Raw genomic sequence first — 13000 nt, forward strand, 5'->3', positions numbered from 1 at the left:
TTGAGTCAGTGCAGTTTCCTCTTTGTGTCGTTCTTCTAAAAAATATAACAAATTGTCTTCTTCCACGGGTGGATTTCCTCACGCACATCATATCTGAAGTGGAAATTGTAGCTTTATGCACGTCCGCTAAGCAATGTGGTTATTGTGGTATAGTCGTTTGTTGTTTTTGTCATAGACTACAATAAGTTAGTAACTATACTCTTATTGTATTTTTTCATTACGTTGTGGATAGTCACAAATGGCAATTAAAACAAAATAGCTAGCCTACTGTACACTACAGTCATCAATCTACGCAATGCATTTCAACGGCTGACTACATAAGCATCTACATGCTTAGTTGGAAGCCCTTTACTGTATTTTTAAAAGGACAATGATTTTAAAATTTTAAGTGTTTGAGATCAAAATGTCTTTTTTTAACATTAATATAACTTGGACTTTTTATATAGCGCTTTAACTACACTAATGCTTCCATTTTCAAATTCCTTTCAGTCTTATCAAGAAATTGAAAATGAACATGACAGCTGCATGGGGGGTACACAGAATACAAACAAATAATTTATATTGTTCAAACTAAACGTATACATACACACAAGTGAGAGAAGACATATTCTCCAATAATTTTATTCATAATTTTAATATAAACAGTTAATTGTTGAATAATTTACACACAGCAAGATTTGTATTTTCATATCATTGCAACGTTTTCTGTACATGTCACTACTTGGCTCTCCTTTTGAAAACATAGAAAAAATAAATTGTCAAGCGTTTCATTTAGTCATGGCACAATTTCTGTCTTTTGTTTTTGATCCTGTACAATATGCATCATGTAATTCTGTGTGTGTGTATGTGTGTTGATATATGCAATACATAAAGATAATGGCACATTTGGATCCAGTGTGAGGGATGAAGCGATCTCTCCGGGTTTGGACTGTACAAACATACACACATGCCGCAGACTTACAACAGGAACGTATACACAACATGTCAAAAAAAATGAACAACAAAGAGGTAACTTGCAGGACGACGACAACACAGCATGTTGGCCACTACAAGTATGTGCACCCAAGAGACAACACGCCAAAAATCAAGCGCTGCTGTGTGAAACTGGAGCAGACCACTGGACAGACATCCATCTGTCCATGACGCATAAGACAAATAGGAAATACAATATCTCACCACTCATCAGCAGTACTTGTTTCTGATTTTCATATAAAATTAATTCATCGCCTTAAGCAGCCGTCACATTTCGGCTTTAAAACTTGGGGAGGGGTGGGAAGAAAAGAAAAAAAATAGCTTATTTCAACACTCATTCTTCCTCCCTTTCTAAAGATTGTGCAGTGGTCTCGTCCAGTTTACACATTATTCAGCCCAATAAAAGAAAAAGACGAACTCAGTGATGCGTTCAGGAACATGCATCGGATTGAGTGGAAGCAGGTTGTGGGGTACGGTCCATGTGTGTTTCCACAGGCTTTTCTCCTGTGTAGGGTAGTGGGCTGCGTCATCAGCAACAACAACAACAAAAATATCCTCTTGATTTAGAAAACAACAAAAATGAAGTTATATACACACACATTAATAACAAATTCATAATGTACAAGAGTAGTAAAAGTTTACAGTAAGAAAATTTTTTTGTTTGCTCTCCCTACTATGGCGAAGAAAAACTAGAAATCAACATCTAAGGTAATACTTTTTTTCTTTAGAACAAAGAAAAATAATACATACAAATGATTTGTTCTCAACCTACACGGACATTTTAGCAGGCTTGCAAAAATCAATCCAGGGATTTTAAAATGCGGACGATTTCAACAGGAATTAATGGGAAATTTACTGGAAGTGGAACTTTGCCTGGGTGGTCTGTAAAGGGAAATTAAATATGGTAGGTGGGGGCATTAACAATTGTGGGAATGCTGAAGCATTCCAACATATGTTATTGTGATTTTCATTCTTATTTTTTTTTACGCTTAATAACTACCACATAATACTTCCAATTTATACTGTTCAAATTCCAGCTAGCTTCAAAAATTGACACCTCTTGGGGGTTATATATCATCTGATTCCACATTACTTACAGTATTTGCACAAGTTAACGTTTAATAACTTTTCATCATTCATTTTCATTTCACATTGAACTTATTTTAAGTATCACTTTCCAGTCCATGCCCACTTCTATACATATAATTTATCATCAATACCAGGTGCTCGGTGGCACAGTTGGTAAAATGCATTGTCCAGTAAGCAGGAGTTCATAATTTATCTCTCAATTTACTTCATAAGCATTCTACATGCCTTCACATCTTAGAATTCAGCTATTAGCTTTCAGCATTCCCACACAATTTCTCCAGAAATTGCACTTAGTCGAATTATTATTATTATTAGTTTCCATACATCATAAAATGTATATTGTATACACATTTTTAGATACTCTAGGTATCATACATATACAAAGAGTATCACTGGTATGCAAACTATGTATAGAATGATGACTTATATACGTGGGTGCCGAAACAAGAACCGCTTTGAATTGGAAAATCAGTTTTGATTGAAAAGATTTGAGTGCATCATATCAAATCGTTTCATATTAGAACATATCGAGATGCACATTGAATCGTTGTTTATGGGAGTATATCTTTGAAGGAAATACTACAATTACAGTAATTACGAACAAATTTGTTCATATTTCAAATGGAAACCCACCAAATTGTACTGATCCAGAAATACATTGCCTGTTAATTCCCATTAATTCTCGCCGAAAAATGTCATTTGCAACCCAAAAGATATGAGCAAGCCCTTCATTCTTTCTTTTTTTTTTTTTCCTTTTTTTGATAAGGTCATGAACAGAGCAAACTTCCCTAAATCAAGTGCTTTCACGTTTCCGGGCAGAAGAAAAGGAAGGAGAGCGGGAGGGTGGGGATGAACTGCTATTTACAGTTAATAGCGACTTAATCAGCTTATTTTTTCTGAATGTTGGGATAAACTTCCGCAATGTGAATCCCCATATTGGGACACATTTGATGGGTTTTGGTGTGTGCTGACAATGGACTTGGATTGTTTGTAATATTATGTATACATGTGTATACATACACACTTTTTTTTTTTTTTTTTTAAGGTCACATAAAGGAGCTATCCGCTGGTTATGCATCATTCAATTTTCCCATTCATGAAGCAAGTTTAGCAGAGCACACACAAAAGTTCCATTTCTTTCTTTTTTTTTTTTTTTTCGGTACAAATCCTCTGTCATAATCATCCTAAATTCTCTCATCAATCAGTTGAATTTGCACACAATTGGTTTAGAGAAGCAGATTTGATGTGGTTTCGTTTCATGTGTGGAAGTCTCTCAGCAGGGTCAAAGCAAGGCACTATTGTGGTGGGTTTGCTTTGCAACGCTCCCATCCGGCCACCAGGGGCCAGTCCAAGCCGCGTGACGTCAGAGTGAACTGAGGCGTTTCCTGATTGTCTCCAAAAAGCAGAGAGGATGTGTGGTGAAAAGTGGAGATCGGAGAGGCGGGTGTGTGTGTGTGTGTGTGCAGGGGGGGGGGGGGGGGGGGGGGGGTGCTTATCGTGTCCATTTTTGCAAGGGTGCTAAGAACTTTCTCTTCAGTCTCATCTGATATCAAAGGTAGCTAAGGTGTATCTCTTCTTCTTCATCCTCCTCCGAGCATCAGGCCGCCTCCCTGAGACTAAAAAAAAACAACAACAAAAAACAATCGAGATATTCTAGATCTGTTTGGACACACTTACACTTCACAAACTAAAGTTTTGGGACAAACTATTGAGAATCCTCCTTTTTTTTTTCTTTTTTTTTTATGTAAAATGCGTGAAGCAAGGTCCATGGTTGGATGGAAGAATTTCTTCTGACCTCACAAAGGTCCAAAAACAAAATATTCCCTCTTGATTAACCACAAAATCCTGTTTTGGTCATGGAGGGTTGCGTCCCAATACTTTGGTTCATTTAGTGTAACTAACTGAGCGCACGTGATTTGTTCTTTCTAGGGGCAAGAGGACTTAAGTTATTTTCAAGGAACTGCAGTACATTAGATTTAAAAATAAATAAATCCAAGGAGGGGGTGTAATCAACGTTTGTATGGAAGCAGCCAAGAAAATGCGCATAAGGCAGGAAAGCAGACAGAAGAAGACGATGTCAGGTGAGCGTCTGGTGTGATTCCTCCGCGTGCACTGAGGTAGACTTCCACCAAGACAACATTAACCACAACGACGACGACGACGGTGATGATAAACAACAAAAAAAGGACTCGGCATCGCTCCACCCTCACACACCCACCATTTTTTTTTTTAAATGCTCCACTCGGATGCTAACCGCTTTGCTCTTGACCGTACCAAAATAAATATCTACAAGTTGGGGCACCATCTTGATGAGGAATTGCATATGCCACGAGGTGTCCGGGAGCTGTGTACACATTTTTTTCATACAACATACTACGAAGCTTGAAGCCGTTCACAGTGACTTGACAGGCCAAACAGTGCTGTGTTACGTACTATATTATATGATAGCGCATTGATTCCCAACCACTGTGCCCGGACAATTACCCAATTTCATGTTCATCTTTCTACGCTAGCAATGTACAGTGAGAGGCAGAGCAATTAAATGCTTTTCCACTAGAGGGCAGAAGTTACACATAATCCGTGTAGCCACCGTTGCCATTCGGACAAAAGAAAATTTGTGTTGACTGGATGAAAAGGCTCAGATTTCACAGCGAGTCAATAAATTTGTGACTACCATATTTTTTGGACGATGAGCCGCACTTGTTTTCGGTCCTGCCAAGGGAGTGTCTCTACAGCTAGCTCACTAGTTAGCGTGTGGCATCCGCCACAACAAGGATTTACTATTTATAGCATCAAAAGGCAAAATAACCAACCAGGATTCTACCTTTGGCCACAATGCGACGCCAGATTATAGTTAAGGTGACCCAATTTTAAACTAAAAAGAAAAATGTTTCTGTAGTTACAAGTTTCAAATCTAACTGGAACTCATTTGTCGCCGCTTCCCAACCCCCCAGAATGCAACTTATATAGTGCATGTTTTTTCATCTTGATGATGTATATATATTTTTTTTTTTTTTTGACATGGGCGACATACTCAAAAAATATGGTAAACTGAGACAGGATCTTCATTATTTTGTTAGGGGTGTCAGGCGATTAAAATTTTTGATCAATTCACAATTTACAATTAATCACAAATGTTATAGCTGTTCTAAAAGTTTTCACACTTAATGTTAAAATGTTAAATAGAAATGACTGCATCTTTTAGTATTTTTTTTCATAATAATTCATAAAATTGAGTTAAAATTAAAAAGTTGTACTGTAAAAAAATGAGTGTGATTGATTTGTGTTGTCATTTTTCTGCCACTAGATGGCATAATTGCATTTGTAAGACGTGACACCTCAGTCCATTTTTTTTTTTCCATATTAAGAGCTGTCTAATTTTTAACATTAACTTGTAAAATTCTGCACATTTTTAAAATTGTAAAATACAACCTGACCCCGGTTTCCACAAATATATGCATTATTTAATTTATTACTACTAAATTTTGATGTGGAATTGCCTGATGCGTTGCGAGTGGAATTCCCCCAGTACAGGCTTTCCAAGTAAGGGGCGGTCAATCACGCGTTAAAAAAAATAGTAGTGTCAAAGGAACTATAAATTAAGTCAAAATTAACACATTAGTTTTGACACTCCTAATAAATTTGAGTAACATTTTGGTTTAGTGGGATTTTTCTCACGTCAAATGGTTGGGAAACACTGTTGGTGTGACACAGCTCAAGTCCACCATGTTTCTGTCATGCATCTTTTTTTTTTTTTTTTCCATATTTGCAACTACATCACATATCATTTACAACAGCCCGAGATTTCTCTCAGCTCTCCCTCCTCAGACCACCCCAATGATGCTGGGCAACTCCAAGCAGGAGAAGGCACTGATATAAAACAGAAGGGCTTCCCAAAGAGTCGGACACTTCTCAGAAAGCTGCCCAGCGCTACCAGGCCCCATCGGTGGCCACAGTTGCTCGTTGACTGATATGGGTGAATTGATTAAGAGTCTTTAAAAGGGAGACGTGATCAAACAAATACAAGCGCTGCGTAAATAAAACGCTGCTACTAAATCCCACAACGTCAGACCTCGCCTCTGTTGGGTTTTCTACTGCAACAAATGAGCAACACAGCTTCAATCAGAACAAGCAGGAGCAGCATCCCTTTTTAAAAAATAAAATAAAATAAAAAACTTCCTCCCTTTTTTTCCCCCAGAGACTGAGGCCATAATGCAGCGTCCATAGCTAAGGCACTGCAACAAGGTGAGCGGATGTTAAAATCGCCCACCAGTGAGTAACAAGCAGTGATTTACGTTGGAAAAACATGAACGGGGAAAAAAGGGGGCGTCGACAACCACGATGCATACTACTGGATATCTTTGGGATTTTCTTAAGTGCTCCACGTGGATGAAAAGTTGCTAAATTACAGTTTCATTAAATCCAATTTGGTGATGTTGCAATTGCAAAAAGACAAAATGAAGAAAACGATGAACTCACGTGCCCTCACTCAAGACGATCATCTGTCTGCGCCACCTGCTGGAACTTTGTGGCCATTGCTTTGGGGGGGGGCAGGTAAAGGGAGACACATGCAGAGGCAAACCCAACAAGGAGACATTTGCGACTGTCTTCTCACTGAAAGTGGAAATTAGGCCCGATTGTAAATTGTGACAAGTTCTTCTTGTTAAGTGGGCTAGAGGATCACACAGGCGAACCCAACTCACGAAACTCGGAACCTTCCGACTAATACAGGACTTGTGTTGCCGTCAAAAAGGAAGTACATTCATCGGGCCGCCCTCGGACCAAAGGGTGATCAGACCTCATCTGCACTTTTTTTTTTTTTTTTTTTAAAGCTTTTTTGTGTGGATTCTGTTATGATTGTAAACAAATAAAAGTCTCCTCTTTGGACAGACAGAGGGTCCGAGGGGGGCTTAATAACAAGAAGAAGAGGGGGGAAAAAGGAGAAAGGATCAAGTGGGCTGAAGTTATTTCCCCTCCGGGTGGTCACACTACGAGAGGAGAGAGCACTGATGGCAGATTAGTGGGATATCGGGGGCTACAAAAATAAAAACATTTCAAGGAAAACCATTGGCAAAAAAATAAAATCTAGATACTAACAAAGCTTTTGATGAAAAATATTACAAATATGAACTATATACAAAAACATCGATTCATATATTATATATATAAAATGTTGGTACCGTAATACCAATATCCCATATATACTATATATATTATATAAATTCTCATATTTCTATACCTAGTAAAATATATCAAAGCAGCAGCTATTGGTCAGTCTGAGGAACTCCTTTGTCCAATTCTTAACTGTTTAAATATCCTTCAGCCATATAAGTGAGGACACTGATAGAAAAGAGAGAAAACAACGAGAAAAGCAAATAAATTAAAAACTATTCACCCGATGAGTATGTGTGTCGTTTTGGAATTCTGCAGAACCAGAAGGAACAAAAAACAAAACAAAAGCAAAAGACCCGAGCTTCCTCTAGGATTAGATGTTTGTTCTATCATCAACTCATCCCACCGTCTCCAAACTGAAATGAATTTTATTGTCAAAAGGGAACGAAGACGAGCTAGGAAAAACGCTTCTCTTTCTGTATAGGCCACGTATCCAAAGGCCACGATCTGAGTAGAAAGACTAAGTCAGGAGAAGGAACGAAACGCCCAGTGGAAGGGAGAGCAGCCTTGTGGTTGTTGAAGGTTCCTCGTGTTCACAGTTCTTTTTTTTTTTTTCTCCTCCGTTTCCATAAAAAAAAAAGCGTCCTGGAACGGCGGCAACAGCCAGAAACATGAAGATGATGATGATAGCAGAAAGACCCATGATGTGCTGTTTTCATCCCTTGATAGCCTGTTTGGCAGTCATGAGGAAGAAAAAGTAAAAGTCCTGAGATCTGTGCGTGTGTGTTGAGAAGTTCTTCTCCGAGAGTACGACGAAGAGGAACACGAAGGATTCCGAGAGAAAAGAAGGAAGAGGTTGAGGTCGGGCCAGTTGGGCGAGTTCTTTTGGGGATGTTAGGAAGGGCTGGATCTGGGCAACGATAAGATTCGTCCGTTTTTCTTGCCACCGTTCATGTGTGTGTAGGGGACGTGCTCCTCGTAGTTCCCCCTCAGGGCCACGGAGGGCCCGCTGTCCCTGCCTAAGCTCTCCTCTCTTTGCGAGTACGAGGACGGGTCCAGGGGGATGCTCTCCATGTTGTCCAGGTCCAAGTCAAACTCCTCCGTCTCGGGGACCTTGTTCTCTTCGCTGTAGAAGAAGGAGACCTCCTGGAAAGACGGGTGCAGGTCCTCCCGCAGCATCTCGATGATCTCGTGGAACATGGGCCGCATTTTGGGATTGTACTGCCAGCACATCTGCATTAAGTTGTGCCTGGGTGGTGGAAATGGGAAACTCACAAATTAGTTGGTGGAATCACATTTACAGAAATATAGTAAAAATCATCATGGGTTTTAGATGCAGATTTATTTTATTTTTTTTTAAGTTACCCTCATTGGGTGTAATTCCAATGTTACCCACTAGACGGCGGAACGCTTATTTACAGTACCTTGAGGTGGTGTACATTTAAAAGAAAAACAAAACAGGAAGTGCTATTATTTTATTTATTACGATAATTTAATGTCATCTGCTGTAATCCTGCTTTTTAGGCCTACAGAAATCGACGGTGGCAGGTCAATTTAGAATGTACGATTTTGGACCTGATTATTGACGCATATTGTAAGATGATAAGTTTGTTAGTTGTGGAAAAAAAGAAAAAACAGGATTTGTTTGCTGTAAATACATGTAAACTGAGGCATCAGTACAGTGTACATTATTTTTGTGTTATCGAATGCTTTCGCATGTGCTTTAAAAAAAATGTGTAGAGCGCATTTAAATAAGGTATTTCAATATCACAGATTTTACTTATTGTGGGGGCGGCCTGGAACGCAACCCCGGCGATTGAAGTTTTGTTGTATTTTTATAACAGAGCATTCTACTAATTATCCCATCGACTAATCATACAAAAATAAGTTTGCATTATTGAGACAATAACGTGCATGTTGGGTGCACATCTTGTCCACTTGGGGTCGCCATCCACACATTTTACTGTAGTATATACGACTTTGTGAGTGTGGATGGCTTTTAAAGGCGGAGCCTGGCCTGGTGAGTGACTTGGGTGTCAGGGAATGACAGCTGGCTGTTAACGGGCTAAGCATTAGCCAGTCTTCATGTTCAAATTCAAATTTTTATTTCACTCTTTAAAGTAAAAGAAATTAAATTTACATTTTTTTTTTAGTTGTATGAATAATGGATTAGTGTGGTCTCTGTATCCACAACCGCAAGCGACACGAATAGCACATTTCTGTAAAAACGAAATATGGGTTCAGTGTAGGTTTTGGCTGCACACCCCCACACGACAATGCAATAAGTCAGGTATGGAACAATACCGTAAATGAATTATATAACAATAACAAAGCATTCTTGTTCAATAATTCTTTAACCTTGTGTAGCACGGCTACGGTTTGAGACACCTTAAGATTTGGCATACTGTATTTGTTGAGTGGCATTCATTTTCTTAGCATTGGTGGGCTATATAAAAATAGCTAATATCAATACTTTGCCTTGTGTTGGCATTCATACTTAGACATTTTTTTTCTCATAAAATAAATTGTTGCACAAACACATGTAACCTTAAGCTCGCACAAGTGGCACAGCGACTTTCAACGACTCACATCCTCTCGGGACAGTTGTCCGGGCGGTCCAGGTATCCTCCGTCCATGACAAATTTGAGAACCTGCTCATTGGACAGGCCCTGGTAAGGCTGCTCTGCTAGCGTGCTGATCTCCCACAGCACGACGCCGAACGACCTGGAAGAGCAAGAAAATGTCTCCGAATGCGCTGATGACATTTGCCGCGGTGAGGTGAGTGTGTGGCCTGTCGGGCCGCTCGCCTACCAGCAGTCAGAGTGGGCAGTGAAGACGCCGTCCTTTAGAGACTCCGGAGCCATCCACCTGACAGGAAGCAGGCCCTTCCCCCCTTTGCGGTAGTAGTCAGTCTCATAGATGTCTCGCGTCATACCAAAGTCTAAGATGAAGGCAAAAGAGGATGGGGATAATTGACTGCAGTAAGCTATTAGCAACTGTCACGGCCACAAGATTAGGTACACCTGAAGAACCAACGCAACATGAACTGAAACTGTGTTGACAGTTTTGTTACCTTATTTAGAGGGACGTAATGTACAAATCTGTCGTTATCATACAGAGCATTTTGACACCACTGCAAACTACAAATGCAACCATAAATTATGGTAAAATTACAATTACAGTGTAGCTGATCAGGAATAATCTGAAGACATCCTGATAACTGTGTTAAAATGAATGAATATATCTAATATATTAGATAAACTATATATATATATATATATATTTTTTTTTTTTTTTTAAACATCCATTTCAAATACACACAATATATAGAATTTTATCCTGGATCGTATTGAGTTGTGCCAAGTGGTCAGTAAACGGAAAGTTGATGAAACTGTTATGACTGTGTTTTGGGTTGTGTTGTGATGTTGTCAGTTGCTATGCAGTTGCTATGTCCCTTATGACGATGATCATGATGATGATGTATTACCTACTCTTAGTTTGTCTAGTCACTCCTGTGTGTTTTTTTTTTTTTTTTTTTTTTTTAGTTCCAATGTAGTTATTAGGTCCCTTACAGTATTTTGATAATATTCTCAACTGCTATGCAGTTGCTATGTCCCTCATGATTATGTAATAGCCACTCTTAGTTTGTCTAGTCACTCTTGTTTTGTAGTTGCTATACAGTTACTAAGTCCTGCATAGCAATAATGTTGTCAGCTGCTCAGCAGTAGTTATGGTCAGTGTTAATTTTGGCAAGAAATTTTAATTTAGTATTAGTTATAGTCTTTTGACTAAAATAAATTAAAGTTTTAGTCATAATTTAGTCATCTGATTGTATTTTAGTTTTAATCCAATTTTAGTGGACAAAAAATCCTTCTGATTGGATTGTGTAAATTTTCATCATTGTGTTGTTTTCATTTCCGTTTTAGTCATTGACAAAATTGCCTTTCAATTTTAGTTATCGTTATACTGCAGTCTCAATGAATGGATTCTATTTTAGTTTTTGTTTAATTTTCGTCTGGAAAAATATTTTCGTGACAAAAATTATGACGAAAAATTTTCATTGACGAAATTATCAATGGTTATGGTCATATTAATCACTCTTAGTTTGTCTAGTCACTCTTATTTTATTATATAGGCCTTCATTCTGGCATATATAATTGTGCATTGCTCTAGCGAGAGTTACCGAATTACACTTTTGTCATTATGTCGAGGTTCCTTAGCTGAGGTTTCTGCATGCAAGCTGTACTTCCATGTCTTCAAGGTTGCTTCCATGCATCCTGATCTGCTCTGTCAATAGAGCTTTCCAGATCAAGGATTCTCCATCAAGTGCTAGGTTTGAGGCCATCTGAAGGGTTGTTACTTTGTATTTTTGTATATCAAGACTGAACAGAAACCAGTCAAAAAATAAAACGGCATGCATCAGTACCTCCAATCTTGACGGTGAAGTCCTCTGCCACCATACAGTTTCTGGCTGCCAGGTCTCTGTGCACAAACTTCTTGGCGTTGAGGTAGGCCATGCCGTCTGCGATTTCCGCGGCCATCTGGATCATCTCCTTCAGGGTAGGCGGAGGACGGCCGGTTGGGTTGTTCTTGAAAAAAATAAATAAATACACAGGAATAAGAACTTTGGAATATGTGTGTATGAGGCATGCATTTTGCAGGCAGTGTCTACCTCAGAGTCTGGCCTGAGGCTTCGCAGATAGCTCTTCAGGTCACCGTGTGTCATTAGCTCCATCACCACTAGGGTGGGCTGACCTTTGGACACAACACCTAAAAGGCGTACCTATAAAAAAACAAAAAAACAAATGTAAATGAAAAAAAAAAAAAAAACACACTTCTATCATGAATCTTGGACCTGATCATCTGAGTCAGCTGGACTAAAGACATAAAAGAATGTTGGGACATATGGTAAGGCAGTAAAACAGCAATTACAAGTGGGAATGTTTGTTTTGGGAGTCAAACTGTGAGTCAGTATGGTCGCGTCAACACAACAAGCCCGTCATGAATCTCTGAGTAATGAGTGCTTATGCTGCTTGAAGTGACGGCAAGCATGGTGAATTACCACATGGTGACAGCTGAACGCCTTCATGACGGAGGCCTCATTGAGGAACTCGATCCGCTCGCGCAGGCTGGCCGACTCGTTGACCGTCTTGACGGCCACGCGGGTGTCCGGGTCTCCTTTGACGATGTCCTTGGCGCAGCCGTCGTACACCATGCCGAAGGAGCCCTGACCCAACTCCCCGAGCACCGTGATCTTCTCCCGCGGGACTTCCCACTCATCGGGAACATAAACTACACAAAATGGTGGAGTTGAGAGGGGAACTGTCAAATCATCGCTACAAAGGATATACGGTCAAACCCCAAACGAGTTTGTTATGATGCTTCTTACCATCATTGGCACTGAGGTACTCTGGGTTTGAGGAGGCAATGAGAGGTCCAGTTGGGCCCTCTGTCTGCCTGGAACAGATACAAGCACAGCAGTGTGACACACTGAAGATTTTTTTAATGTGAAATATGTGTTGGCTCCAAAAATATTCAGAAACACCGACTAAATGGGGAAGTCACATCAAACATTTTCTTTACAATAATATATTTTATTTGCCCCTACTCTGCCAAACAGTATACTAGTTATAGGAGTAAAATTCCCCCATTTTTATCCATCTCAGGGGATGGCCATATTGCCATTTACTGAGCTTGATTATGAACAAAATATTAATCACAATTAATTTGGTAATAACTGAAATCACGATTAGGACTGTCATTTGTTTTTTGGAACAACACAAGAAAATGTTTAAACTGTAAAAAATATTAAGACAAATAAATTTAT

At 39.3% G+C, this 13000-nt stretch overlaps 1 protein-coding gene across 1 annotated transcript in view; it reads right to left on the minus strand.

Moving 5' to 3' along the window:
- Positions 1-7583: 7583 nt before the first annotated feature.
- The window catches only part of insrb (insulin receptor b), an 87383-nt gene continuing 81966 nt past the window's right edge, over positions 7584-13000 (minus strand). The window contains exons 19-25 of the mRNA XM_077533239.1: positions 12563-12630; positions 12236-12465; positions 11846-11956; positions 11600-11762; positions 9985-10114; positions 9763-9897; positions 7584-8422 (exon numbers count right to left, since the gene is read on the minus strand). Of these exons, the coding sequence (XP_077389365.1) occupies positions 8068-8422; positions 9763-9897; positions 9985-10114; positions 11600-11762; positions 11846-11956; positions 12236-12465; positions 12563-12630 (1192 nt within the window). The 3' untranslated portion in view covers positions 7584-8067. The remainder of the gene's footprint in view (positions 8423-9762; positions 9898-9984; positions 10115-11599; positions 11763-11845; positions 11957-12235; positions 12466-12562; positions 12631-13000) is intronic.

The sequence above is a fragment of the Festucalex cinctus genome, chromosome 10 (assembly GCF_051991245.1).
Source record: "Festucalex cinctus isolate MCC-2025b chromosome 10, RoL_Fcin_1.0, whole genome shotgun sequence".
NCBI classification, from domain to species: domain Eukaryota; kingdom Metazoa; phylum Chordata; class Actinopteri; order Syngnathiformes; family Syngnathidae; genus Festucalex; species Festucalex cinctus.